We start from the raw sequence: 24,573 nt of genomic DNA on the forward strand, positions 1-24,573 counted from the left end.
CTCCTGGATAGCCCTATCCTTCAGCCATATCCTTCCCTCACCCTTTTTTATCCTCCCTTTGAGCCTTGGTAGGCTGATGGAGCTCATCTGCAACTGAGAGGCTTTAGGGCCTAATATCCCATTGCTTGGGCCCTCCACAGCTCCTGCTGTGGGAGAAATCACCCCAAAAGCCCTGGGGGACCCTTTCTCCCGATGTCATCCACAGTTCAGCATCTCTGCAGAAATCCTCAGTTTCTGTAGCTCTCTAGAAGCCAACAGCACACACCCGTGCTCTGTGCCAAGACCCATTGCCCTCTGGTTCAGGGCTGGGCCACATGCAGCCAGCAGCATTGCTCCTGTGTTTAAACACATCTTCCCTTGCCCAGTGCCAAATCCAGCCCCAAACTGGGTGATCCAGACATGGGGAAGGGAGCCCCACCTACCTCCTGGTGGCTGAAGCTGCACGTTCAAGCCAGGCAGGGAAAGGCGAATCAAATTCATTGCATTTGCTGCGACTGCTCAGGGCAGGAGGAGCACTCAGCTCCCAGCCTTGGGGGTCAAAGACGAGCATCAACGAACTGAACTGAAGCTCTGTTTGCCACACTCAGCTGGTCCTCGGGAATATGCAGGCACCCAGAGCCTCCCCTTTTCCCCATTTTACAGCCAGAGCCCACAAAAAAAAAAAAAAAAAAAAAAAAAAAAAAAAAGTGGAAGTGAAAAGTAACCATGCTGAACAGGAGGCTCCCTGTCTTTTCATGGAGTTCAGGGGTGAGCCCAAACGCCACGCAGCACAGGTCTAGGCTCATGGGTACAGGCTCACAGCTGCTCTTCCTGCTGCAGCACTGCCCTGCAGCTGGCCACGCACCTTCTAAGAGCAGCTCTGCTCTCTGGGCCATTTACCTGCTTCAGCAGGTGCAGCCCTGGCTCCAGCTACAGGTGAATGAGTGCACGCACCAGGATAGGGCAGGGGCCGGCTGCCTGACCCACATGAAACACTAAGCACAGCAGTAGCACATCTTTCAGTTCAGAGAAGGGAAAATAAATCAAGCAGTGGGCCAGAAGGCTAGAAGAAATTGAAGAAAAAGCACAAGAATATGATCAAAACTTGACTACTGAGTAAAAGGCACAATAAAGGCCAAGCTGACAGCAAAGAACCAAAGCTTTCATCAGAAGCCCACAGGGACACACAAATCATTTCTGCAGAAGGGGGAAATCTCTCTGCAGAGCTTGACGAACACTGCTGCTGCAGCATCAGAGGAAGCTCTTGTTCCCAAACCACACTCAGGTCATGCTGAACCAGACTCCAGAGACAGCCCAAGAACTCTCTCGTGCCTGCCTTCAGGCAGGGTGGATGAAAGGGGGATTTCTGGAGGAGCACTGCACTGCACTGGAGTGAAAGCAGCAGGAAACTCAACAGCTCGCGGCCAACATCAGCGAAGCAACACCAGATACCTGCCACTGGCAGCAGGGCTCTCTTACTCAGTGCTTTGTGCCAAGTTATGGCACAGGAGAGAGATTGTCTGACCAGTTTTTTATGTTAACATGAGCTAAGAGATGTATGAACAGAGAGCAACCTCACACTCTCCAGGGAAATGCACAAAACAGACAAGAGGGGCAGGTGAGGAGTGCTCAGACAGCAAGTGAGAAATGGGGTTTGCAGAGGCAGCGCTGCTGATGCTGCAGCAGTACCACAAAAAGGAATTGCCGGGGGCCTGGCTAGAGTTTTGTGGGATTTTTATTTTTTTTTTTTTATTATTTTTTGTGTTTGTTTTTTGTTTTTTAATACAGGCTAACGTTGTACCCTTTGCTAAAGCTGCTGATTCTGCCACATAAACTAGAACAGAAATTTCTCAGAAATTAAGTTGGTTCCCCTCCTTGTTAATTCACTGTCTGCCTCCCAACTGAACATCGGTCTGTATTTGTGTGTTTGCAGAAAACATTCCCTGTACAAAGTCTGACGTGCAGCTACACTGTTCTGACTGAGGAATGAAGAAGCCGAGAGTCCACTGAACATTGGATTTTCCCTGTACAACGTGGCCTGATTTGGAGTTTGGTCCAATGAGGACAGCGAGTTAACCGTAGAGATCATCATCATTGTCTTCACTGTACACGTTGCCCCCGCTGCCACCTCCTGTGCCTTGGCTTGGACCAGCACCTCCCTGGTTTCCTGATGGGAACCTGCAGGCAGCAGTGAAAAAGGGGAGAGAAGAGAAGCTCTTCAGAAGCTTCCTCACAGCTCAGCACAATCCCCTCCCTCCACACCAGCCCCCAGGTGCCAAGTAGGAAAGGGGAGAAATGTGGTGAAGCCTTAGGGCAGGTGATGCAAAGGCTTACACTGCTGCCAGATGTTGCTTGCACTAAAGGAAAAAGGGCTGATGGGTTTCAGGAGCACTAGCAGAGCAGCTACAGCTGACCTGCAGCACAGCCTGTACCACTGTGTGCTCAGCTGGGTGCTGTACACACTGGGGGGAACCAGAAAATGCAGTGGAAGAGGGGATTGTTACCCAGAGGACAGCAAAGCTGCCCTCAGTGCTCTGCTCTGAGGCTAGCTGAGCCACGTTGCCTTCCCCGCCTCCCTCAGGGTTACCTGAAGCTGCCAAAGCCACGGCTCTGCTGTAGAGTCTGTGCAAACATCTCGTATTTCCTGATGTCATTGTCACTGACAGAGCGGCGAGCAAAGCGCATGGCCTCCTCGAAGTGATCCCTGCGTATCTCAGGAACCGGGTCGTCCTCCTCCACCTCCTGCAGTGGGACAGAGGGCCCAGGTGAGCTGTGGGCAGCCCGACACCTGCCCACAGCCCTCCCCCCCGGGTCAGGATGCAACAATACTCGCCGAGGCAGGGGCTAGGGAGGGATGCTGCAGCAGACTGAGTCACAGCTGCAGCAGGGGCCTTCTGAGCAATGCCAGTGATGAGGCACAACAGGAGGCCCTCACCCTCCCACAAGAAGAGAACAAAGTGCTCCAGCTCAGCGCTCTGTGCCAAGCCTACTCGTCCTCATCTGAGGATTACGGAGAGGAACGCATCATCCCTCACCCACGGGCAGAGGTGGGCTGCCTCTCTCATGAGCAGGGAAAGCTGAGTGCCCCGCTCACCATGGCAGAAGGGTTGGTCTGCCTCTCACGCTCTCGCCTGATCTCACTCTCGATGGACTCGCGGATGGCCAGTTTGCAGGCACGCTGGCAAATTTCTGTCAGGTCAGCCCCCGAAAAGCCGTTGGTCATCTTAGCTAGGAAATCCAGGTCAACATCCTAGGGAAAAACGAGAGAGGCCTCTCCTTTACACCTTGCACTCTCAGGTGACAAAGAAGTGCCTTCAGATCCCACAGTACCAACGCACTGCCTTAACTTTGGTCAATTTTAGGAAGATGAGCTGTTAAGGCTCTTGCTTCTGGTAAAAGTTAACCACACACAAAGGCAGGCCACACTCTCCTCGCTCACAGAAAGAGCCTGCTACACAGGTAAATGCCTCTGCACTGTTCACCTTCAGGAAGAGGCAGGCAGTCTTCCAGACGTGATTTCCTCAGGTCTCAACTTTAGGAGTCAAATGAGATGAGTGGAAATGGGGAGGACAAACAGTCTCCTTCCTGTCAACTGATAGAGAAGCACTGCAACGTTCTTTAAAGCTTTCCTTCCCAGCAGTTCTTAAAAAACATAAGAATGGCCTAAAAAAGTCTGCACGCTCACCTGACACCTGTCTTCCTCTGATTAACCCCATAAGTTTCATTATTGCCTGCTTCCCAGGCAAGACATAGAACTCTTGCCTATGAAAGAGCTCAGCAACAATTAACTGCAATGGTTCCTCTTCAATTTCCATCTCCCACCCCCGTTTTTTACATTTATTTTTCTTTCAGAGTACAAGAATCTCCTCCATCTTGCCATAACAGGCGTTCCTGTTCCTGCACTGTAGGCAGAACTCTACTATGTGACAAAGACCTGCCGTGCTGACACGCTGATATCTAGCTGCGTTGGTACCTTGTTTTAGAACTCAAGCCTCCCCCTATCTCTGCCATCTATTTCCACTCTTCAGAGATGGAAGGTTTCACAGCTCTGCAGTGCGTGGAGCAGTCCCCAGCCCTCCTCTCTGTCCCCAGCTCGTGAGAAGCAAGTGCAGCGCACTGCAAAACCAACTCAGGTGCAGTCATGGCACGGATCCTACCTTAGCAACTGGTGATTTCCTCAGGTTGGCCTTAAGAATAGCCACCCGGGACTTCTCGTCAGGCAGAGGGATGTAGATGAGCTGATCCAGGCGGCCAGGGCGCAAGATGGCTGGGTCAATGATGTCTGGCCTGTTGGTGGCACCGATGATGAAGACGTTCTTCTTGGTGGACATGCCGTCCATCTCTGTCAGGATCTGGTTGATGACACGGTCTGCAGCACCGCCGCCATCTCCGATGTTCCCACCTCGAGCCTTCGCAATGGAGTCCAGCTCATCAAAGAAGAGCACGCAAGGGGCTGCTTGGCGGGCCTGCAAAAGGCAAACAGAAACAATTAGTCCCTGTTAAATAACACCAGGCGAGGAGCACACTGATTTCACACTGAGCATACCCTAAAATTACAGCAGCTCAGAGGAGTACCAGAGCACTACTGCCTCAAGGAGAGCTTGGAGGAGCTGCTCTAGAAAACCCCAATTAAATACTGAGTAACAAGGTGAATTTCTTCAAAACTGAGAGCACCGTAGAGCAAGCAGAAGCGTGGTAACTCTAATGCCAAGAGGGAAAGCTGGAACCAATCTGCCAGGAGCAAACTCTCCCAGCAAGATCTGGGGATGTCAGCTGGTTATTTAGGCCCTGGGGTATCCACAGTCACAACGTATCAAATAGAAGGGGCAAATCCAGCCCATCTTCAGCTACCTAATGGGTAACTACAGGCAAAAGAAGTCAGATCCTTCGAGGTGTGCAGTGAAAATGGGTGCAAACTGCTGCAAAGAAAATTCCAGTTAGAAATAAAGAAAAAAATCTTTACAATCAGGGAATTCTAACATTAGCACACAAGCCCAGAGGTCAGGGATTCTCCATCCTTGGTTTGGGCTAGTATGCTAATGCACTAATCAACTAATACACACAAGAACCTCACACACACACAAGCCAGAATTCCAAGTTATCTTCCTGCTCTGGACTAACAGTTGGAGCAGATGGCCTCTGAGGTTCCCTTCCAACCCACATCTTCCCCTCTCATTCTCCTTTCTGCTTTGCTCTTCCAGCAGCTCCCCTGACCACAACAGTGAGGATCCCCGAGTTAATCCCTACGTGGGACAGGAGGCAACGCAATCTACAGGGAACTGGGCAGCAGGAGTGGAACTCCTTTCTGCATTATGCATATTGCAGGACAAGACCCTGAAAGGTGTTTTGAAACTCTGTACAAGTTAATAGCTAATGAGATGTCAGTTTTCAAGGCATGTTGAGGATATTTATGTCACTCTCATGCCAGCCTCATGGCTAAGGCACTAGCACATTGATCGTTCTGTAACAGAAGATGCAAATTGTAGTGGGAGAAAGAACATTTAATTAGCTATGTTCCCAAACACGATTAATTCTGTAACATTGGGAAAGCAGCCCCTGCTCACAGTCCAAGTGGAGAAAACAAAAAAATACACAAGTAAGAACTGGGCCAGTAAGACAGGCTGAGCAGAGACGATGTTCTGGGGGTATCTCAGCAGAAATGTAGCACAGGGGAGCAGAAGAAACACTTACCTTGTCAAAGATCTCGCGCACGTTGGCTTCAGACTCTCCAAACCACATGGTAAGCAATTCTGGGCCCTTGATGGAAATGAAGTTTGCCTGGCATTCATTGGCAATGGCTTTGGCCAGAAGCGTCTTACCACAACCAGGTGGCCCATAGAACAGAACCCCTTTTGATGGAGTCATGCCAAATTTGAGGAACTTGTCTGGGTGCTCCACAGGATACTGCAGGAGGAAACAACAAAAAATTCTCGTGATGAATAGGCCTGCACCTTGCTCCTACCAGAAACAGTATCTGAGATTTCTAGTGAGTTAAACACAATTTTCTGCCTGCTCAGGGCCACTACAGATTTTAGATGAGAACTGGTTCAAAAAGCAGCACAGCCCAATTGTAAAGCTGCCCTAAAATGCCTATTTATCCCTAAGAACTATTCACCAGTTTGGATAGTTTTCCAGTACACTTAACCCCAGCTTCATTCTGCCCTGCAGAAGCAAAAGGGAACAGCTCATTATCCAACCTCGTCAGCTCTGCCCTTCAGAGACACGCAAGGTGGCTGATGTGAGCTTCTATCCTCAGCAGCAAGGTCAGAGCTAGGTGATGGTTTAACACCAGAAAATTAGACTGAAAATTAGATTTCTATTTATTTATTATTAACTCACAGACAGGTTGCCTCTACAGTGACAACTGAGAGCGGGGATGTATCAGAAAGAAACCATCCTGATGCAGACACCAGAAGTTTCCACAGACATTCATGACTTTTTGTCTCCTTTCACAGAAGGCTTCACAATTATTTTTCACCTGTCTCAATGGTAACACCAATAAAAAGCCCTTTGGAAGCTCATTGCATGAGAATCTTTGTTTACCTTCTGGCAGATAAGCCACCACGTAACAGGATTCTCAGCAATGCTCACATTGCTGGCTTTCACTTATGAGAGGCTGAAATGCTGCATTTAGCACAAGACCCATGAAAGATGTCATCGTACACTCAACTAAGGAAAGTCTGACGCTGCTTCCCAGCATCTTCCTCTCCCTGAGTTCACTAAGATAGAACACCGTGGTATTTTCAGTCCATTACAAGCAGTTACCACAAAAACTGCATTTATTCTGTTTACAGTCCAAACAGGAGTATGAAGAGGCTCTGGATTTTACCAGAATAATTATTACTTAAGCTGACTAGGCAAAAAATCAGCTGCAAACTCTTACCTGTACAAGCTCCTGGAGCTCTCTCTTTACATCTTCTAGACCACCAATATCTTCCCAGGTAACTTGTGGCACCTCTACCACAGTCTCCCGAAGAGCAGAAGGGTTGCTCTGGCTCAGAGCCCACTATTGTTAGAAGAAATGGCATTAAATAATGCTATCATGTCATGTTCACATGCTTCAGATAAACAGTTACACATTGCACCTCAAAGAGGGGCACTCTTGCATTACCCTGAAGTCATCCATGGTCACAGCCAGTGAGTTCATCACTTCAGCATCAATGGTTTCATCTTCTAGGTCTATGAGATCCATCTTCTTTCTAATAGCCTGAAGAGCAGCTTCTGAGCAAAGAGCAGCCAAGTCAGCACCAACATGTCCATGGGTCTCGTTTGCCACCTGAAAGCAAAGCACTGACTATGACTCACAGGGACACAAGCAAGCACTCTGCATGCTCTGGTGACTCACTCGGAGGTGCAATGGAACTCTGGAGGACAGAAACATCAGTGTTCCATGTTCCACTGTGGGTTCAGGAGGCAAGTGCCACCTCACAATTAACAGGCAGAGACACTGCTGTTCCACCTCCCACTTGAGATCAAAGCTGCAACTGGAATTCAGATGGCACAACACAGAAAGATAACCCCAAGACTGGAGTTCTTCATTCAAGACAGAAATAACAGGAACCGACTGAGTTTACATGCGGTATCCCATGTCACCACAACACTCACTCACCTCCCTGAGAGCTGTTTTAGGGTTACGAGTAGAAACACACAGCAAACAAACCCAGGAGGACAGTAGCAAGGCACATGCAGACTGTACTGACAAACAATTGTTTCTCTTAGCCATGCCACTTTTAACTAGCGAGTGAGGATTTTTAGTCACTGGTAAACTAGTTGGAAGGAAGCCCAGAGATCACGCGTTCACCCAGTTTCACATTGTCCTAAACGAGCAACTACATTTATATGATCAAAGCCATAACAACTCTGCCACAAAACACAGCATCAGTTAACGTTAGGCTGCAGAGACAAGCTTTCCCAACAGCATTCTGCTCACCTGTTCCAGATCCACATCGTCAGCCAGTTTCATATTTTTTGTGTGGATTTGCAGGATCTCCAGGCGCCCAGTTGCATCTGGGATACCAATATCTACCTCTCTGTCAAAACGACCTGGGGAGTACAAAACATATGTTGAGCTGCTGATTCTGCAAACCAAAGAAGCTGCAGTTGCTGTATGCTTCTGACTGAACGACATAATGACAAGCTACAGAGACGTAATTTCAGAAAATGCCTGAGTTTTGAGTTTCTCTACAGCATCTATCAGCATAGTTTCATAGTCAGCTCAGAGAGAATAAAGGCCTTAGCCATTTTGGAAAAGCGGAACTACTGTATTAACTAGACTTCAAGACTACAAAAAGCAGGGTACTGCTGGTTTAGCAACATTTTCCAAGCTTCATTTGTAAAAAAGAATACTTCCCTTAACCAATGAGGGTTACAATACACCATGAGGCATTTGTGTTTATTTCCACTTTTGTGTCCTCAGCATAACAGTATACAAATTCGGAGAGACATACTTAGTTTTTTAGAACTTCCTACAGTAATCATCCCAGCAAAACCCAGGTTGTGAAAGAAAAAAACTGCCCCATTATCTGGGGAGGCAGGTAACCTATATATTACTGCAGTATTAACATACACCTATCACTTGCCTCATACATACAGCTATCATTTGCCTCTAGTCATGCTTCTACACACTGAAGATGTCATTTTCTCCTGCAAGCTTGGTAGGTTTGCTGTTACACACTTTACTAACTGCTCATACACCAGACATTAATTCACACTGTAGAGCTTTGAAAACATGGAGCTTGGAAGCTACCAGACTCCTCAATAACAAAAGGAAAGTCAGACAATTCTTCTACAACCTGAGGCACACATAGGCCCTCAAGCAGTCTTTTACTCCTTCAGTGTGTCCTGAGCTAGCCTCACCTAATAGAGACTACCACATGATTTTGAAGTATTTTTATTACAAGTTCTAACCTAAATAAAACAGGAAATTATATCGAAGGCCAGAAGCCTAGAAATAAATTACAAAGCAGCAGCTAGACACAAGTCAATAGTCTATGGAACACACAGAAGACTTTTAATATTAATTTCTGCTCCATCTCTCCAAGGCCCCTGAAGCATAGTCTGTAACAAAGCATCTGATTGTATTGGGTTTACGTGGCATGGGCTTGGTAGCAGGGGGCTGCAGGGGTGGCCTCTGTGAGCAGAGCCCAGCAGCTGCCCCACGGCATAGAGGAGCCAGCTCCAGATCCTCTGAGAGGGACCTGAGCCAATAAGTGATGTTGTTTGTGCCTCTGGGAGAGCAGATTTAAGAAAGGGGAAAAAAAATGCTCAGGGGAGGACACAGAAGAGGGTGGATATGGGAGGGTGTTTTTAGTTTGCTTTTCCACATTTTAGTTTTCCATAGTGCTAATCTGCTAGTGATAGGCACTAATTACTGATCTCCCTACGCTGAGTCTGTTTTGCCCATAAAGATAATTGGTGAGTGATGCCCCTGCCCTTAATCTCAGCCCTTGAGCCTTTTCTCTCGCGTTTCCTTTGAGGCGAGGGGGAGTGACAGAGCAGTTGTGGAGGAGCTCAACTGCATATCAGGGTAAAACCATTACAATGCTACAGAAAACAGCTGACAATCCTGGTTACCAAATCGCCTGAGTGCTGGGTCAATGCTGTTAGGTCTGTTGGTAGCTGCCATAACAATCACATGTGCTCTCTGTTTCAATCCATCCATAAGAGTCAACAGCTGAGACACTATGCGACGTTCCACCTCTCCATGTGTCTACAGAGAGACAAAACAATTATTAGACTAAAAAACAATCATTAGACTAGAAGCTCTACAGCACAGGAGCTGGACGTGAGAGCCACAGGCTGATAACAAACATTGTGAACTGTATACTATTCTTCTCACACCTGACTGAGTTCAAGCATTAACTGCTGCTTTACCCTAAACTCAGACAGACATTCATGCCAGCTGCTACCAAAAAGGGTGTACAGACACCTCTTTACCTCCTATAGGCTATCTTTACCTTCTCTCTCTTAGGAGCAATGGCATCCAGTTCGTCAATGAAGATGATGGCAGGAGCGTTCTTTTCTGCTTCTTCAAATGCTTTCCTCAGGTTGCTCTCAGACTCACCAGCCAGCTTGCTCATGATCTCAGGACCTGAAAAATAGCAGCTCTGTGGCACCCCGAAGAGACACAGCTAGCCCCGAGGCATGTAGATGATTTTTTTTTAAATACAACATTCACATGGGAGTATCTATATTTCAAGCGAAAGCAAACACTATCAACCAAGTTCACTAAATTTGCAGCTGAACAGGCAAGAACAGAATGCGAAATTATTTTCTATCATTATTCTGGTGTGTTCAGCTTACTCTAACAGAATGCAGTGCTAGTCAGTGAGCTACCTTTAGCTGCCTCTTTTCTTACCCTATTTCACACTTGGTGAACTTCTCTGTAATGTGCCACCACACACTGTTAATGCCAGTCCTAGCTTGCAAGAGAAGCAATCAAATTATATGGTGATGAATTATCAGGATAGGGAAGGAAAAAGCTGTAAGATACTTAAGCTGTCTTTAGCTTGCATTACATGGGTACACATTTACCTCTATAAGATCCTATAAATGAATTCCAAAACTAAAATAAAACAAGAAAAAAAAAAACAGCCTGCCAAAAAAAAAATCACAACCTCCCCTCAAAGAGTAAAAAAAAAAAAAAAAAAAAAAAAAAAAGAGTAAAAACATTTAAAATATTTTTCCATCTTGATGATGGGAGTGGTCACGAAGAGAATGCAAACTTCTTCTGAAAGATCTGAGGAAAATAAACCTGACCCTCAGGCTGCAGAGCTGCTACAGCTGCCTGAAGTGCACCAGCTGCAGAGCCATGGGTGTGGGCAGGTACCACACTGTTTCACTTCAAGTAACTCACCAATTCATACCAGTTCTGCCTACAGTGCTGCTTGCAGCTGCAGGCTTGGGCCAACCACACAAAGACCACATCACTGATTCTGACAATGAACGTTACTTTTATTATGCACCAGAAGTACAAGTCTCTAAAGAAAAGGCTGCCTTATAGGCATACAGTGACACCTTTCACAGACTTAGGAAGTAGATGACAAGGGTAACATATGGTTTGCAACAGCCCATTTACTTATGACATCTTGAGATAAAAAGCGAGGCAGTTCCCTACTGCTGGTCTTTGCTATGCTGTGCTGTACTGTACAATCCACTGCTTTCACCTTAATGGATCTGATCGAAATTGGGGAAGAAAAGCAGCACTCCTCAAGTACAAACATTTGGTTATTCCAGCACTGATTGCAAAATGGGACAGAAAAGCAGCAAGGAAAATTCAGAATCTGTTGTTCAGTGGCCATAAACCAGTATGCACCTCAACTGCTACAGGTGAGATTGAACAATATGAGGTCCTGTCACTTCTAGCTAAGTTCCAAAGTACTCATTATAGCTTTCAGGAACGTTCCTCCCAATTTAATATTATGTGGAACAAAAGAGGTCTTGTGCTTCACTTGAAGGAAAAAGAACTGCAGTGCAGACCAGCTTCTTTTCTGAATAAAACATGCTGTCAGCAACAGAAATGAGTGTTCTACGCCCATATACAAAGAATAATCTCACCACTTCACTCCTAGCTCTGCCCTTTCCAACATAAATGAACACTCACCTAAACAGACTCCAAATTCCCACATCACAAAACTGTCTTTCAACCACTGATACAGAACAATCAAGTTTAAAGACAGTGCCACTACCACAGATGCTTCCACATTAAGTGTCCTCAGTGAGGCACTTGAAAGAGGTAAGAAAAGATGTCAAGGACACAGAGGTGGCTATAAGGTGGCCCTATCTAAACCATTCACTACCACTAGCTGGAAGAACGACCACACAGCAGGTTTGGGTCCAAAGCAGGCTCAAAGCTTACCATTGATCAGGAAGAAGAAGGCCCCAGTTTCGTTGGCCACCGCTCGGGCAATCAGTGTTTTACCAGTGCCAGGAGGACCATACAGCAGGATGCCACGTGGAGGCTGGGGACAGAGGCAAGGGATTTAGGTGGTAAGCTAGTACCTGAACGCCTGAGTAGCTTCACAGTGTATTCCAAGCACTGGATAAAGCCAGTCCAAAACTGTGATGCAGGCTCATGCAACAACTGCCATCCAGCCATCAACACCCTGACTACTTCGCATGACACACAAACAAAAACCTTGCCAGTAACTGACAGCAATGATTCAAAGCATCACTCTGCTTTACAAGTGCCAGCATTTTAATCTGTGTCTAAAATGTAAGGAAATAGCCTCCTAATACCAGCATTTTTTTTAAAAAAAGTTACTTATTCCCCTCCAATAAGACATAAACCTCCTGTATCAAAGACAACAGCAAAGTCAACCTGGAGCATGCAGGTGCTTACCTTCACCCCTATGGCCTTGAAGAGCGCAGGGTGTCGGAGGGGAAGTTCCACCATCTCTTTGATCTGAGCCAGCTGCTTCCGGCAGCCACCAATGTCATCATAGCCCACTTCATTCAGGGACTCTTCTTCATCCTGCCGGGAAGGAAAATTATTCAATATTTGAGTGAAGACAAGGGTACAACAATCCCTTCCAGTTTACAAAACCAGGAATCTGGGCTATTGCTCATTGCTCCTTCTTTGCTGTTTTGAGATGCTTACTTGAAAGACTTCCTGGTTTCTTCTACAATTGTTTTGTAGCTCTGACTTCCCAGATATACAACAGGAATTACCTGCATGTACCTAGACCTCAATGAAACCTGGCCTCTTGAATGACAGCCTCTGCTGCTACAGACTCAAGCACAAAACAAGCTATGTGATCTTCTCATGTGTCTAACTGATTAAAACAGACAACGGAGCCCAGTATAAAATATTCCTTAAACTGCAAACGACATTTCTCAGTGCTCAAAATGCCCTAGCTACCATACAGTTCTCAGATGCAGTGTTTTCTTTTGGGACTGACTCAAACTAACTGACAACGATGAAATTCAGATGTGCAGTAAGACCAGCTGTAGCTAGTTCTTCCAGTACAGCCCTACAGCAATCATTCCGCTCATGGGTGTTGAAATCTCTACTGGCCTTAGTTATCTGTAACTTAACGCCACAATAAAATCATAAAATAACACAGTCTGGAATCTCAGAGGGGATCAAGCCAGAGCCCCACAGAGCCAGGATTACTATGAGAAGCAGGCTGCTCAGAGCCTGACCCTGACAAGCACTGAAGGTCTCCAGAGCTGGAGATTCTTTCTCTTTAGGCTTTGTAGAAACCTTTTTCCTAACATCGATTAGAATTTCCCTTGACCCAGCTTCTGCAACTGTCTCTAGTTCCGTCCCCAGGCACAAGCCTCAGAAGAACCTGGTCATCTACATTTTTTCATCAGGCAGTTGCCAGAAAGCCTTCCCCTTTACCTTCCCTTCTCTAGCCCAAGGCCATTCTCCCAGCCTCTCTTATTTTGACCTCATTCTGCTGGCTTTGGCTGAACTTGCTCCTAAATGCCTCTACTGTGTCCTGAAGAGCCCAAATAGGACTCATCCAGTGCCTCACAACTGTCAAACAGGCATTAATTTTTCACAAAGCAGCTAACTTTGTGAGGTATACAGCCACCATAGCTCATATGCCTGAGATTTCCTACTCTACAAAAGTAAGGTGGCCAACTCCTGACAGACAAGTAACTCAAGTTGCCTTAAACCTGGGATACTCAGGTTAGACAACTTAAGGGATTGAATTAAAATAAATAAACTGTTTAGAGATTTCAAGTTTCTCATTCAAAAAGCGTTAATCGTTTTCTCTTCACATGGCATGAAATTTAGCTACACATTAAGTCCTCCCTGCTATGGGTCAACAGAACTTCGGAATTAAAAGATGCACCTAAGTCCAGCATGAGACACCTGGAAGCAGATGCAAAAAGCTAGCTGCTATCAAGTTGTACCATTTTCTCAGCAAACCTAAACATTAGTCCTATCTCAGTGTCTGCGGAAGGATGCTGGAAGCACATTTCTCCCACTACCTTCAGCAGCAGCTCATCTCCTGAAACCAGAGTTCCTAACCCTTACATTCAATACACAAAACGGCAAACCAGGAACTGCAACTCTGCTGCTCTCCAGGACTGTCACAGAAACAGATTTCAGTGGACAGAGTGGATTCAGGACAAGAACTGCGTGGCAGGGTTCAGCTCACCTCTCGTTTGATGGGCTCTCCTTCACAATGGATCACTGTGTCCGGAGCCACTATGCAGTAGGGACTTGGATCTGTCTCCACCACTTTGAATTCCACCGCACGCATTCCTCCACGCACCAAGAAGATGTCACCTGGAAAATCCCACATTTCAGTGGCCTGCTGCAGCTGATGTCTGCAAAATGTCAGCCCTTGTACTACCAGCAGCCATAGAGGATAAGGAAGTAGGTTACGCATGCATATGCCATTGGCATTTTTAACACTGCTCTACATTTTAGAGCACGTACTCTTCAGCTGCACGTACTGTGTGACTGCCAGAGCACTGTTTAGATCTGCAGCAGTTAAACTTTTCACATTTCATCCAGAAACAAACAGCAAACAAGAGAAAAGAATTCTCTGCCTAAATACCAAACAAAGGCAATTAATCACATTTATTTCCCATTCAGTTCCAATTCAACTGTTCTGGAACAATTTTTTTATTAAAAAACTTCCTAAGAATAATGCAGATGTAGTTTAGGAAAAAAAAATGTTCGAACTGGTTTACAGTTTGTGTTTGATCAGCTACCTAGTCACAAACTGAGGTCAAGCATCACTGATCTTTTGAAACTGGCTAAGAATAGGGTCCAGGAGTAAGATGCTCAAGTTTTTACTGTCTCCTTTAAAAACTAGCTATTGCTTTTCAAAAGAGGTGCCTGCCCAGAGACAGTAAATGGTGCAACCACCGCAAGTGAAAAGTCATGAGACAGAAGGAACCAAATCCAGACTGAAATGTCAAACCACCCTGAGATGCAAAAAGCTTTCAAGAAGTTTGCAGAGCAACATGAGACTCGATCCCAAACACAAGATTTCTTCAACCAACTCACAAACTGTCCCATTTTGACTCGTAGTGCCTAGCACTAAAGTACAGCAACGTCTGTTTCACTAGAGAAATTCTCTCTAGACACCATCTGCTTATTGGTTTTGCTACTACTGCTCCGAATAAGTGACTTTCGGAGTGGCTGTTCCAATCTGCACAAAGACACGCGAAGTGCAGCTTTGAATGTCCTACTTCTGTCTACTGCCTCAAAGAGGAAAAACTCTAGCCAGAAGCAGTAGAAGCAAGAAAGCAGTGAGAAGCTCTAACATAATAAAAAATTATTTGGAAGTGGTTATATAAGTTACTATTAGTTACAGTAACTGCTTGTCTGTGGAAGGAGAGTAATACATAATATTGCCTATGACTCCTGGCTAAACTGGGCTACAGAAGCTGGAAAACTTCATTCAGCTTGTGTTTATACTGCATCAGGACCTACTTGTTCCAGCAGAAGTGCTACTAGCTCAGCTCTGAAAGTGCATTTCATTTTCTAAGCACTCTCACAGTTACTAATTGAATTGCTCTGAAGAGGTGAATTTAGTCATGGTGCCAGCTGCTCTACCCAACCAATTAATGAACACACAGGCAAACACACAATCCTTTTGAGTGGTAGCAAGATAGGAGAGAATCTTATTAAAATAAATTCTACCTAAGACTTTAACACGGTCCCATCCAATGTAGCAAGAAAAAAAAAAGCAGAATACTCATGCTGCTGTGCCAGCCAGTAATAGATATTACCCTTTCTTCTGAAGATTAGGGGAAATTGAATCAGAACAAGCAAAATCTCACTCTGCAGGTGCCAGTCTGATGCTTTGCAGAGATCTGTGCTAGTCCCCAGAAATTCTCTTTACCCGGTCTCTCTCTTTACCTAGACCACAGTCAGCAGCATAAGGACTACAGTAACACGTGCTATTACCTTTCCTGATGGGTCTGTATGCTTCCAGGAAGTATGGCTTGAGATAGACCTCAAACAGATTCCCCGTGATCCCTTCTACTGTGTCATCAATTGGCAGCACGTGGATACGTTTGCCATATTTCACATCTGGGCAGGGCTGGATGCTGCAACAGAAGAAAACTCCGGTTAGTCAAGTCATCCTCGAATTATATGTGAGTTTGGAAAAGGCAGTAATGTCACTTCCCAGGCCAGCACAACCACCAGAAAGGACTCTCCAAATCTGTGCTGAGGCTTCCCAATTGCCCAAGAACATTTCAGTGCTGACAAAGCAAATATCATGCCCAGCAGAGAGCTAGTCTTCACAACATGTGTTGTTCTTCAATCCTCTCAGCCCTATCCAGGCTGCGAGGGAGTTTTCAGACTTTCTTCCTACCTCTGCTCTTCTGCCAGGATGTCCCTTGCCATCCCCAGCAAATTCAGAAATTACTAGTGCAGCCAGAAGACCTGAGAGAGTCAGAAGCTAATTTTTGTTTCCACAAGGAGCTACTGCTGAACCAACAATCAGAGAAAGGGAGCTGGGGGTAACTTTTTTCCTTCATCTCTCTAACCTACTACAAGAAATAGAGCCCCTGCTGCCAATAACCCTGATTCAGAGCAAAGGCTCTCAAAGTACCAATCAGTGGTAATTGGCTTGCAGCCAGGCATCTGTCAATCCCACTTTGTGGAGGATGACATTAGAGTCCTCAGACCCTTTCCAGCTTTTTAAACAAACACCACAGCCATGATTTTACAGGGTAGGCAAACAGCCTACCGTAGCGATAGCTCAGTATCGAGCTGCAGCTGAGAGGCAGAAAGCTCAAATGTGCTTCGCCTGCTAGGAAAACCCTACACTGAACTGCAACTGAGCATACTACTTTTCGTAGGCCACTCTGTTTAAGACACTTAACAGATTCATTTACCACATGTTTTACAGAGAAGATACAGCAAAAGGGAAAAGGAAGAGACCAGCTCTCCCAGAAGGAAAACAGTTTACAGACCACAAGCAGGAAGTGATTAATGCATGAATCTGTATTTTGGCAGAGACCAGGCCACAGAAGGTAAGACAATAAGTAATTAAAGATCAGCAAGAAAAAGTTATGAGGGCAAGAGGTGTCAAAGTTCTCTGACCCTTGCAATGAAGCTAATGTAATGTAATGCATCTGGAGGGCTGAGAACTGCTATAGACACAGTCCCAGAAGAAGAGGAGAGGGCAGAGGCTCAACTGTCACACTAGCAGAGACTCCAACAGCAGCCTCATATCATTTTAAGGTAAGAATTCACCTTTATTCACAGGGACTGGGTCAAAGCACTGTTCAGTTCCAACCCTGGCGGTATTTAAAACTTGCATTTTCTACAGTACAGCCTCATCCCCCTCCTCTACAAAGCTTGTATAAAACTTATTTTACATTTACAGCTTTATCCAGGTATCAACCCAGGAAGAAAAGTGCCAGAAACCAGGTTCCAATTTTCCTAAAATATATAGGATATTCCATATTAGGAAGATGCTCAGGGGAAGAAGCTGTCAGCCTTCCCATATTTAAGCCTGCAAATTAGCAATTTTGTATTTCAGAAGTGCTCAGGCAGTTTTGCCCTACTCCTATCATAGAATGGATACTTTTCTGTAACTCATGATGTGCACTTCCATGTTTTCTCACCACTTTCTTCAAGTGTTGTACAACAAAATTACCACAACACTTTTAAAGCACTCCTAATTCAAAAATTTTATAACAAGAACTGAAATATAGATAACCTGAACATAACTTCCTTTGGGGATTTTTAATCTTGGTATTTGATTCATGTTTCTGTCATTCATTCCTATCAAGTTTCAACTTCTGTATGCCACAGGGCAGCTTCATGCTTGAGCTAGATACTGTGAGATCAATTACGATATTGCTTAATGCCTTCCATTGTTAATGGCATAGAGATGAGAAATTCAGACATGAAAAATTTGTGAGTTCCTCTGACAATGTAGTCGGGAAGAAAACTGACAGCAGTGGAATATTTGAACTATTCAATTTAATGGCAGGACCTGGGCTCATGAAAGTGCTGAAGAGACTTCAAGAATCGTTACCATTGTTTTTTAGTATTAACCCTAATATGCACACAGCCAGAAATACACCCAAAAATTAACTGAGATCCCTGACATAAGCCATGCACTTGAAAATGTATCTGAGGTCTCCTCTGAAAGACTTAAGGATACTTCCTGCATATCCTGCCTCTGCTACTGACTGAATGAATTCAGGGCCAGTGCAGAAGTTATTTAGATAATCCAGGGACACACGACAGGCAGCAAAGCAGTCCCCACCTGATCACATCACCCAGGCGCACTCTCAGGTTATTGCGAACAACCCTGTTCATGCGAATCTTCTCATCTGAGCAGGTATCATCTGACAGGACAATGCAGACTGCTTCCCTCCTCTTCTTTCCTTTTAGCAGAACAGTATCTCCTCTGAACAGTTGCAACTCATCCATTTTTGCCTATAAACAACAACAACATTAGAGAAAGCTTTTGACAAAACAAGAATTCAAGTGTTTGAAGGGGAGTTACTTTGGAGAATTACATGTCGGAAGACAAGAACTAAATCCACAAAGACAGGATCCCACTATAGTGGTCATGAGCTAATCCTGAAGCCAGACTAAGGGCTTAAACTCAACAGAATCTTAAAAGATCATCATCAAAATATATTTTAGCATGGAAGAGCACTCAAGAACAAGACAACCCACCTCCCTCGCTTGTAACAGCTGCAGCTTCTTATACAAATAGTTAGATTCATGTTGCAAAGTTAAATTTCAAGTTTTTTCAACGTACAGCAACAGCTTGCGTATTACCCAAATGAAATGCTTTGATTTTCCCTGATGACGCACCTGGGACAGTGACACAACACTGTTGTCTTCATTGATGGCTTCGTCAACAATTAACCGATTGGGCCTGTTCTTCTGCTTCAGAATTGCAGTCGATAAGTCATCCGCTTTAGAACTGGGGAAGAAAACACAAGTTATGAGTCTCAGCGATACCACTCCTCCCTCTCCAGTCACCCCCCTGCTTTGGTCTCCGTTTCCTATAGGCTTTTGTTGTCACGTCTTTTAAAAACCATACTTGTTTGTAAGACAAAGGACAATATTCTTCGCAGGTACCCACTTCAGGTGTGCAAACCAGAATGCTTTCTGTGAGTAAGAATTAACTACCTTACCAGCCTCAAATGGAAATAGCTGCGAAGCTATCGGTGAAAAGAAGTGGTCAGTGAGATGTTGCTGACTGTAAGATGTTTTGCCTAAAAGAATTAGTCAGACTCATCTGCAATCACATGTAACCACTGCAACCGAAACAAAAGTTTAAGTCTATCTGATGACAAATCCCAGATAAATAGGGGAATTAAATCACAATGTTGCAGCTCCCCTGACAGGAAGAGCTGTAAGAGTTTAGCCTGTCAAGGGCTATTAGTTAAACCCAGCAAGCCAGTAGAAATATCCAAGTGTTCACTAAAAATGTGATTTATTTTTTTTTTTAAGGATATAAGCACCTTTCTGCAATATCTTCATAGGAGTCACAGCAGCTCTAGCCCACTACACCACAAGAAATGTGACAGATAATTTGTTTGTCGTGACAAAAATGAAGCAAAACAAACAGCAAGGAAAGGGGGATAAAGGCAGATTAAATCATTTCCTTCAAAATCTAATACAGCAAATTATTCATTTCAAAGAAAAAAAACAAAAAAAAACAACTTGAACCAAGATGATCTTGGAAGTTGTACATTAGCCAATCAAAACATTAAGAGATTGTTGGAACTTCCCTTCATAGGCGTCTGACTACTTTCTCAAGATAGTCCACAAGTGCCAACATCTAAGGACGTAACAGAAAATGATGCAGACTTTGGCTTGATCCTAATGAGACAAAACAAACAAACAAAGAATACCTGTCTTTGTCCTAAGCGAGCAGCAAGCACCAGCAGAGAGCAGGAAGCTCTGAGTACAGCTGTGCTGTCTGCACTCTCTGGCTCTGTTTAGCTCTTTTAGGGACAAAACCACCAGAAGAAATCCAACCCTGAGTGGAAGTGGCAGAGAAAGCAGCTGCACAGCATGAACACAGCATGCTGCAGCAGAGCTTCGCTTAGTGTGTTCACTGCATCTCTTAGGGGTACATCACAGAGGTGTGACATACCTCCAGCACTGTTACCTGAGGTACCCCTCACACCCTAGAGACAGAAGACTGACTGTGCAGTATTGGCTCCTCTCTCTGAGGCTTCAAAAGAAGAGGGGAACAATACAAGCCTACGAGAGCAGCCAGCTTGTTTCCAAAAGGTTTTCAAGCTTTGCATAAACTATACTAGCATAGGAAACACGTTGCAAATGAGGATGACCTTATTTTAAGCAAACAAAACAAGGAGTTGTAAAACATGTCTTTCCAGGACTGCCAGCACTGGCCAAGTTGCCTTTTCCCTTTCTTCATTAAGAGTGCAATAGGTAAGAAATTAACATTGTCAATGAGCATGTCAAGTGTTATGCATCCACTCTCGAAACCCAAAGGAGAGACAAGGAAGTCTGCCGGACACATCCAGGAAGAAGCTCACGACTTTCATCTTCAATCTAAAACATGGTGCTAGGAGAGCCCTAAAAGGGTTGGAATTTCCATGAAAACCTAACAGAGCACTAAGAAAACTGAAATAAATAAACTGTCAGGTCCGATAGCATCTTGTAGTTAAAACAGCAGGCAGAAATAACAAAGTGCTTGTAAGGACATCAGCTCCTGGACACTGGAAATTAATTCAGCAGGTGCATTTAAGAAGTTCAATTAGGGGACACCAGCAAGCAACAATACTTCTATTTAGTTCAGAGGCTGAATGTAATTCACACCCCTCCACACATGAGATGTGGATCCAAAGAGCTTCTGATAAGAAACCATTGCCAGGAGTTTGGCTGCATGAACTGGCACTGAAACTGAGTAGCTCTCCCTCAGGACACAGAGACTGTAATGCAGCCTAAAAAATGGACTGTGACTCCAGAGAAAAATAAATGGAAGAGGAATTGGGCAACAAGAGAAAGCTTTTTTGACCAAAGCTTTCAATAATGCAAAAGCTGTAGAAGAATTGGAGGGGAAAACAAAGTTCAGCAATCTTCCAGTACACAGCAAGAGGTACATTTAGTTCTGCTGAATGTGAAAACAAAGTTTTGGTACTGAAGAACTGAATCTGCAGTTCCCTAAGTAAGAAGTGAGGGCTGGATCAATGCTATCAGTACATTACTGCACTTAAAGCAATCGAAAAACTTGGGGGCATTAAGAAAGGAATAAAGGTATCCTGGAAACAGCACACAGATACCTAAATGCTTGGGCTCAGCTTCAGTTCTCTGACCTAAGAGTTGTGCCGACAACGAACCAAAAGTGTTAGGAAATTACATGACAGCTACACAGGCAAGCGATGTTGTTTCTCCTGCAGACAAGTGTAAGGACTTTGACAGTCTTCCTGGAGCAGCTGAGAACATTACCATCACCATTTGCCCTCGTTGCACCTCTCCTGGGGATTCCTCATGCATTAAGTGAAATGACAGAGCAAAATATGTCTGCACCCCTCAGCCACACTCAGACAACATCTACAGAGCAGGGAAGGAGAGCCTGAACTGAAAATACTAAGCTGGAAAGCCTAAAGCATGGGTCGTGATCCTCTTCTGCCAACTTTCCTATGCATGCTGGTAAACTTCGGTGAGGGGCCAAGGCAGACTGCTAACCTAAGCAATTTTTAAAGCTCCCCAATGAGTTTTCTGTCAGAAACTGCAGCTTCTTTAGATCATCTCCCCAACTCATCCCTTGTGTCAGCTCCCTCACACACTTTCCTTCTCCCTCACTTCTTTCACCGACTCAACAAAGAGACAAACTGAACACAAAACATAGCTTTAGAGCTGCTTGGGGATTAAAAGGAAATTCAAAGCTTGCCCCTAGACAGAGGGCAGGAGTGAGGACATAATCCCCTGCACAGCTAATGGGCAAACTTGTACATAAAGCACAAGACATCAGTAAAATTGAAGCAAACATGTACTAGCCCCTGAAGCCCCCCAAAAATGGGTTCCCAAGCCTCATTCTTAGCCCCCTTTTCTTTCAGTGAAGCAGCCCAACAGACCCATTTTACACTGGGAAGGGGAGGGGGGACATTTTAACAACTTTTAACATTTCTATGTTTTTCTCTGTCAGAGCACCCCTTGTTCAGTACACATTAATGCCCAAAGGCTACATGTTACAGCAGACTGTATCAGGAGAGAGCAGAAGACAATTACTGGCAAGCAATTCTTCTGAAAACAAGCACTAATCTCCAAAAATCCCCATGAACTAGGGAACTAAGATGTTCCTGCAAGTCTGTGGTAAATATATCGTGGAAAAGTCCCTGACTCAAAACGATTCCAGCTTCAGCAATGAAAGTGAAAACAATCTCGCCTTCTGGAGGCTGGTGGGCCTTTTAAATGAATGCCCTCACGAACCTTCTTTTGAGACAAACCTGTCAGTAGTTTCTTACAACCTTGACCCTGAACACCCATGTTATGGGCTGAACTGCTTTCCCTAAGTCAGTATTATAAATCCAAAATGCATTTTATCCACTAAAACAAATGACTGATGTTTCTGATGACTGCAGCCACACACAGGGCAACCAAGCAGTGAGTTCATCCCCATGCCTGAGAGGCCAAGTCCTCAGGCAGGTAGGTAGGCACATGAAAACGAGAAGCTCTTCAGAAACCACGCTCTGGTGGCTCCTGCAGTGCTGAAGCTCGGCTCAGCAAGATGGTTGCCAACGGCACTGAGCCCAGAATCGCAGCTAAGAGGCAGCTCTTGTTGCAGAATAACTTCTGCGGGTTCCTAGGTGGCGGTGATAACTTTGTGACAACGCACGTTTCTTTTGAGGGCAGCATTCACCTCGGCCAGCTGCAAAACGGGGTTTGGGGCCTATTGCTTCTTAGCTCTGCCGTGCTCACCGGATTCTGGGCACGCCTTGGTAGGACCCAGCAGGCGCTCCTGGATTTGGGAAATGCCTTTGGGTGCTATTTTTAACACCCCCCTCGCCGCCCAGCGCATGTGGGACGAGCACCGCCGCTCAGCTCCGTGCTGAGGGGCCTGAAAGCCGATCCGGGGCCTGGAAACCGGGGCCATACCGAGGGGCCAGGAGCCACCACGGCTCAGTGGGGGGGCCCAGCCACAACACACCCACCCCCACAGCGCCGGGACGGGCCCGAAACCGGCACGGGACGAGGCGGGGAGGCCTCGGGCCGGGCCCTGAGCCTGGGGGGGAGGCCTCGGGGCTGTGGGGAGGCCTCGTGAGGGAGGCCCCGGCCCGGCCTCACCCCCCCCCCCCCCCCTCAGTGACTCGATGCTGAGGGGTTGGGGGGGGGGGGGGGGTGCACGGGGGGGCCCCCCGCGGGCACGCGCCCGGCTCGGGAGCGCGCTCGAGGCCGCGGCCCCTCCCCAGCCGCCCAGCCCCGCCTCCGCGGGGCCTGCATGACACAGCGGGATCGGGCAGCCGCGGCCCCTCCGGCCGGGCACGGCGCCATCGCCGGGGCCCTGAGGAGAAAGAAGAGGAGGAGGAGAAATGGAGGAGGGTGGGGGGGGAGGGGGAGGGCTAGGCCGCAGGGCTAGGCCGCGGCCCGCACTTACTCGGATCCCGAGGCCATGGCGCTGAGGGGAAGGGGCTCGGGGCTCCTCGGAGCGGGGCGGCGGAGGAAGGAGGCTGCCGGGGTGTGCGGCGGGCAGGCAGCGGGGGGTGGTGGTGGTGGTGGTGGCGGCGGCGGGCGGGCGGCGGCGGCTCTCGGGGTGCTCGGCGCTGCCTCGGCCTCAGAGCCGACTCATCGGAAGGGGGAGCTCCGCCCCGCGCCGCCTCGCCTGCCTAGCAACAGCGCGCGCCGGCCAATCAGAAATTCCGGCCGGCGGGGGCTCAGCCAATGGGAAAAGAGTGTGGGGAGGGGGGGAAAGGGCGCTCGGGTTCTGCGCCCCGTCCCTCTCCTTTTTCCCCCTCCCAATCGGCGCGAGCCAAGCGCCGCGGCGGGCAGCCAATCGCGGGGCTCGCACGGTCGTGGCTGATCTACCTGGCAACGCCAGCCCGGCGGCCAATGGTAAAAATAGGAAAAGGGAGGGGGAGGGGCCGCCCCGCCAGCGGCCAATAGGAGGAGCGGGAGGCGGGTGATTGACAGCTCGGGCAGAGGCATTCGTGCGCTGAGCGCGCCAGGGCTCAGCCCGGCCCCAGCCTGTCGCGCGGGCCCGGGGCGGGTTTTGGGGGGGGGTTTCTCCTGTTTTAAGGTTTTTGTTTTTTTGTGGGGGGCTCTGTGGATGGTGAGCTCCCTCCGGTTACCTCAGAGAACACCGAGCACTGCTGACGCTTGCTCCCAGCCAGCCACTCCCTTGTTTTCCTGCAGGTGCTTATGAATAAATTAATTATTAATTTCCCGTGCTCCTGTGCCTAATTCATTTTTTTTAGGGCTGAAGTAAGGTGGGAGTGAACAAGAGCAAGCTGAGCACAGCGGAGTGGGGCCCCACTGAATTTAACCTCTTCAGGAGCACAGTTTCACCCCGCAGCCTACTTTGGGTCGAGGCCAAGTTCTTGCCTCATCAGCACCGACCTAGTTATTGAGGCCATACATTCAGGGCCTCATCGTGTCGGGCACCAAAAAGTTGTTTTCAACCCTTTCTTTAGGCTTGTGAGAGACAAGGCTCACCCAAGGCTGGG

At 46.7% G+C, this 24,573-nt stretch overlaps 1 protein-coding gene across 1 annotated transcript; it reads right to left on the reverse strand.

The window, feature by feature from the left end:
• Positions 1-1,696: 1,696 nt before the first annotated feature.
• VCP (valosin containing protein) lies at positions 1,697-23,689 on the reverse strand. The gene is made up of 17 exons (XM_082783740.1): positions 23,508-23,689; positions 18,743-18,854; positions 18,183-18,355; positions 15,860-16,002; positions 14,094-14,224; positions 12,320-12,451; positions 11,837-11,939; positions 9,936-10,069; positions 9,553-9,688; positions 7,910-8,022; positions 7,091-7,255; positions 6,863-6,985; positions 5,671-5,883; positions 4,137-4,445; positions 3,074-3,229; positions 2,567-2,721; positions 1,697-2,157 (listed from the first exon to the last, which is right to left on the reverse strand). The coding sequence occupies exons 1-17, from the start codon at positions 23,522-23,524 to the stop codon at positions 2,052-2,054; spliced, it is 2,421 nt and encodes an 806-aa protein (XP_082639866.1). The 5' UTR covers positions 23,525-23,689; the 3' UTR covers positions 1,697-2,051.
• Between the last annotated feature and the right edge of the window lie 884 nt (positions 23,690-24,573).

Source organism: Aythya marila (assembly GCF_965140915.1).
Source record: "Aythya marila genome assembly, chromosome: Z".
NCBI classification, from domain to species: domain Eukaryota; kingdom Metazoa; phylum Chordata; class Aves; order Anseriformes; family Anatidae; genus Aythya; species Aythya marila.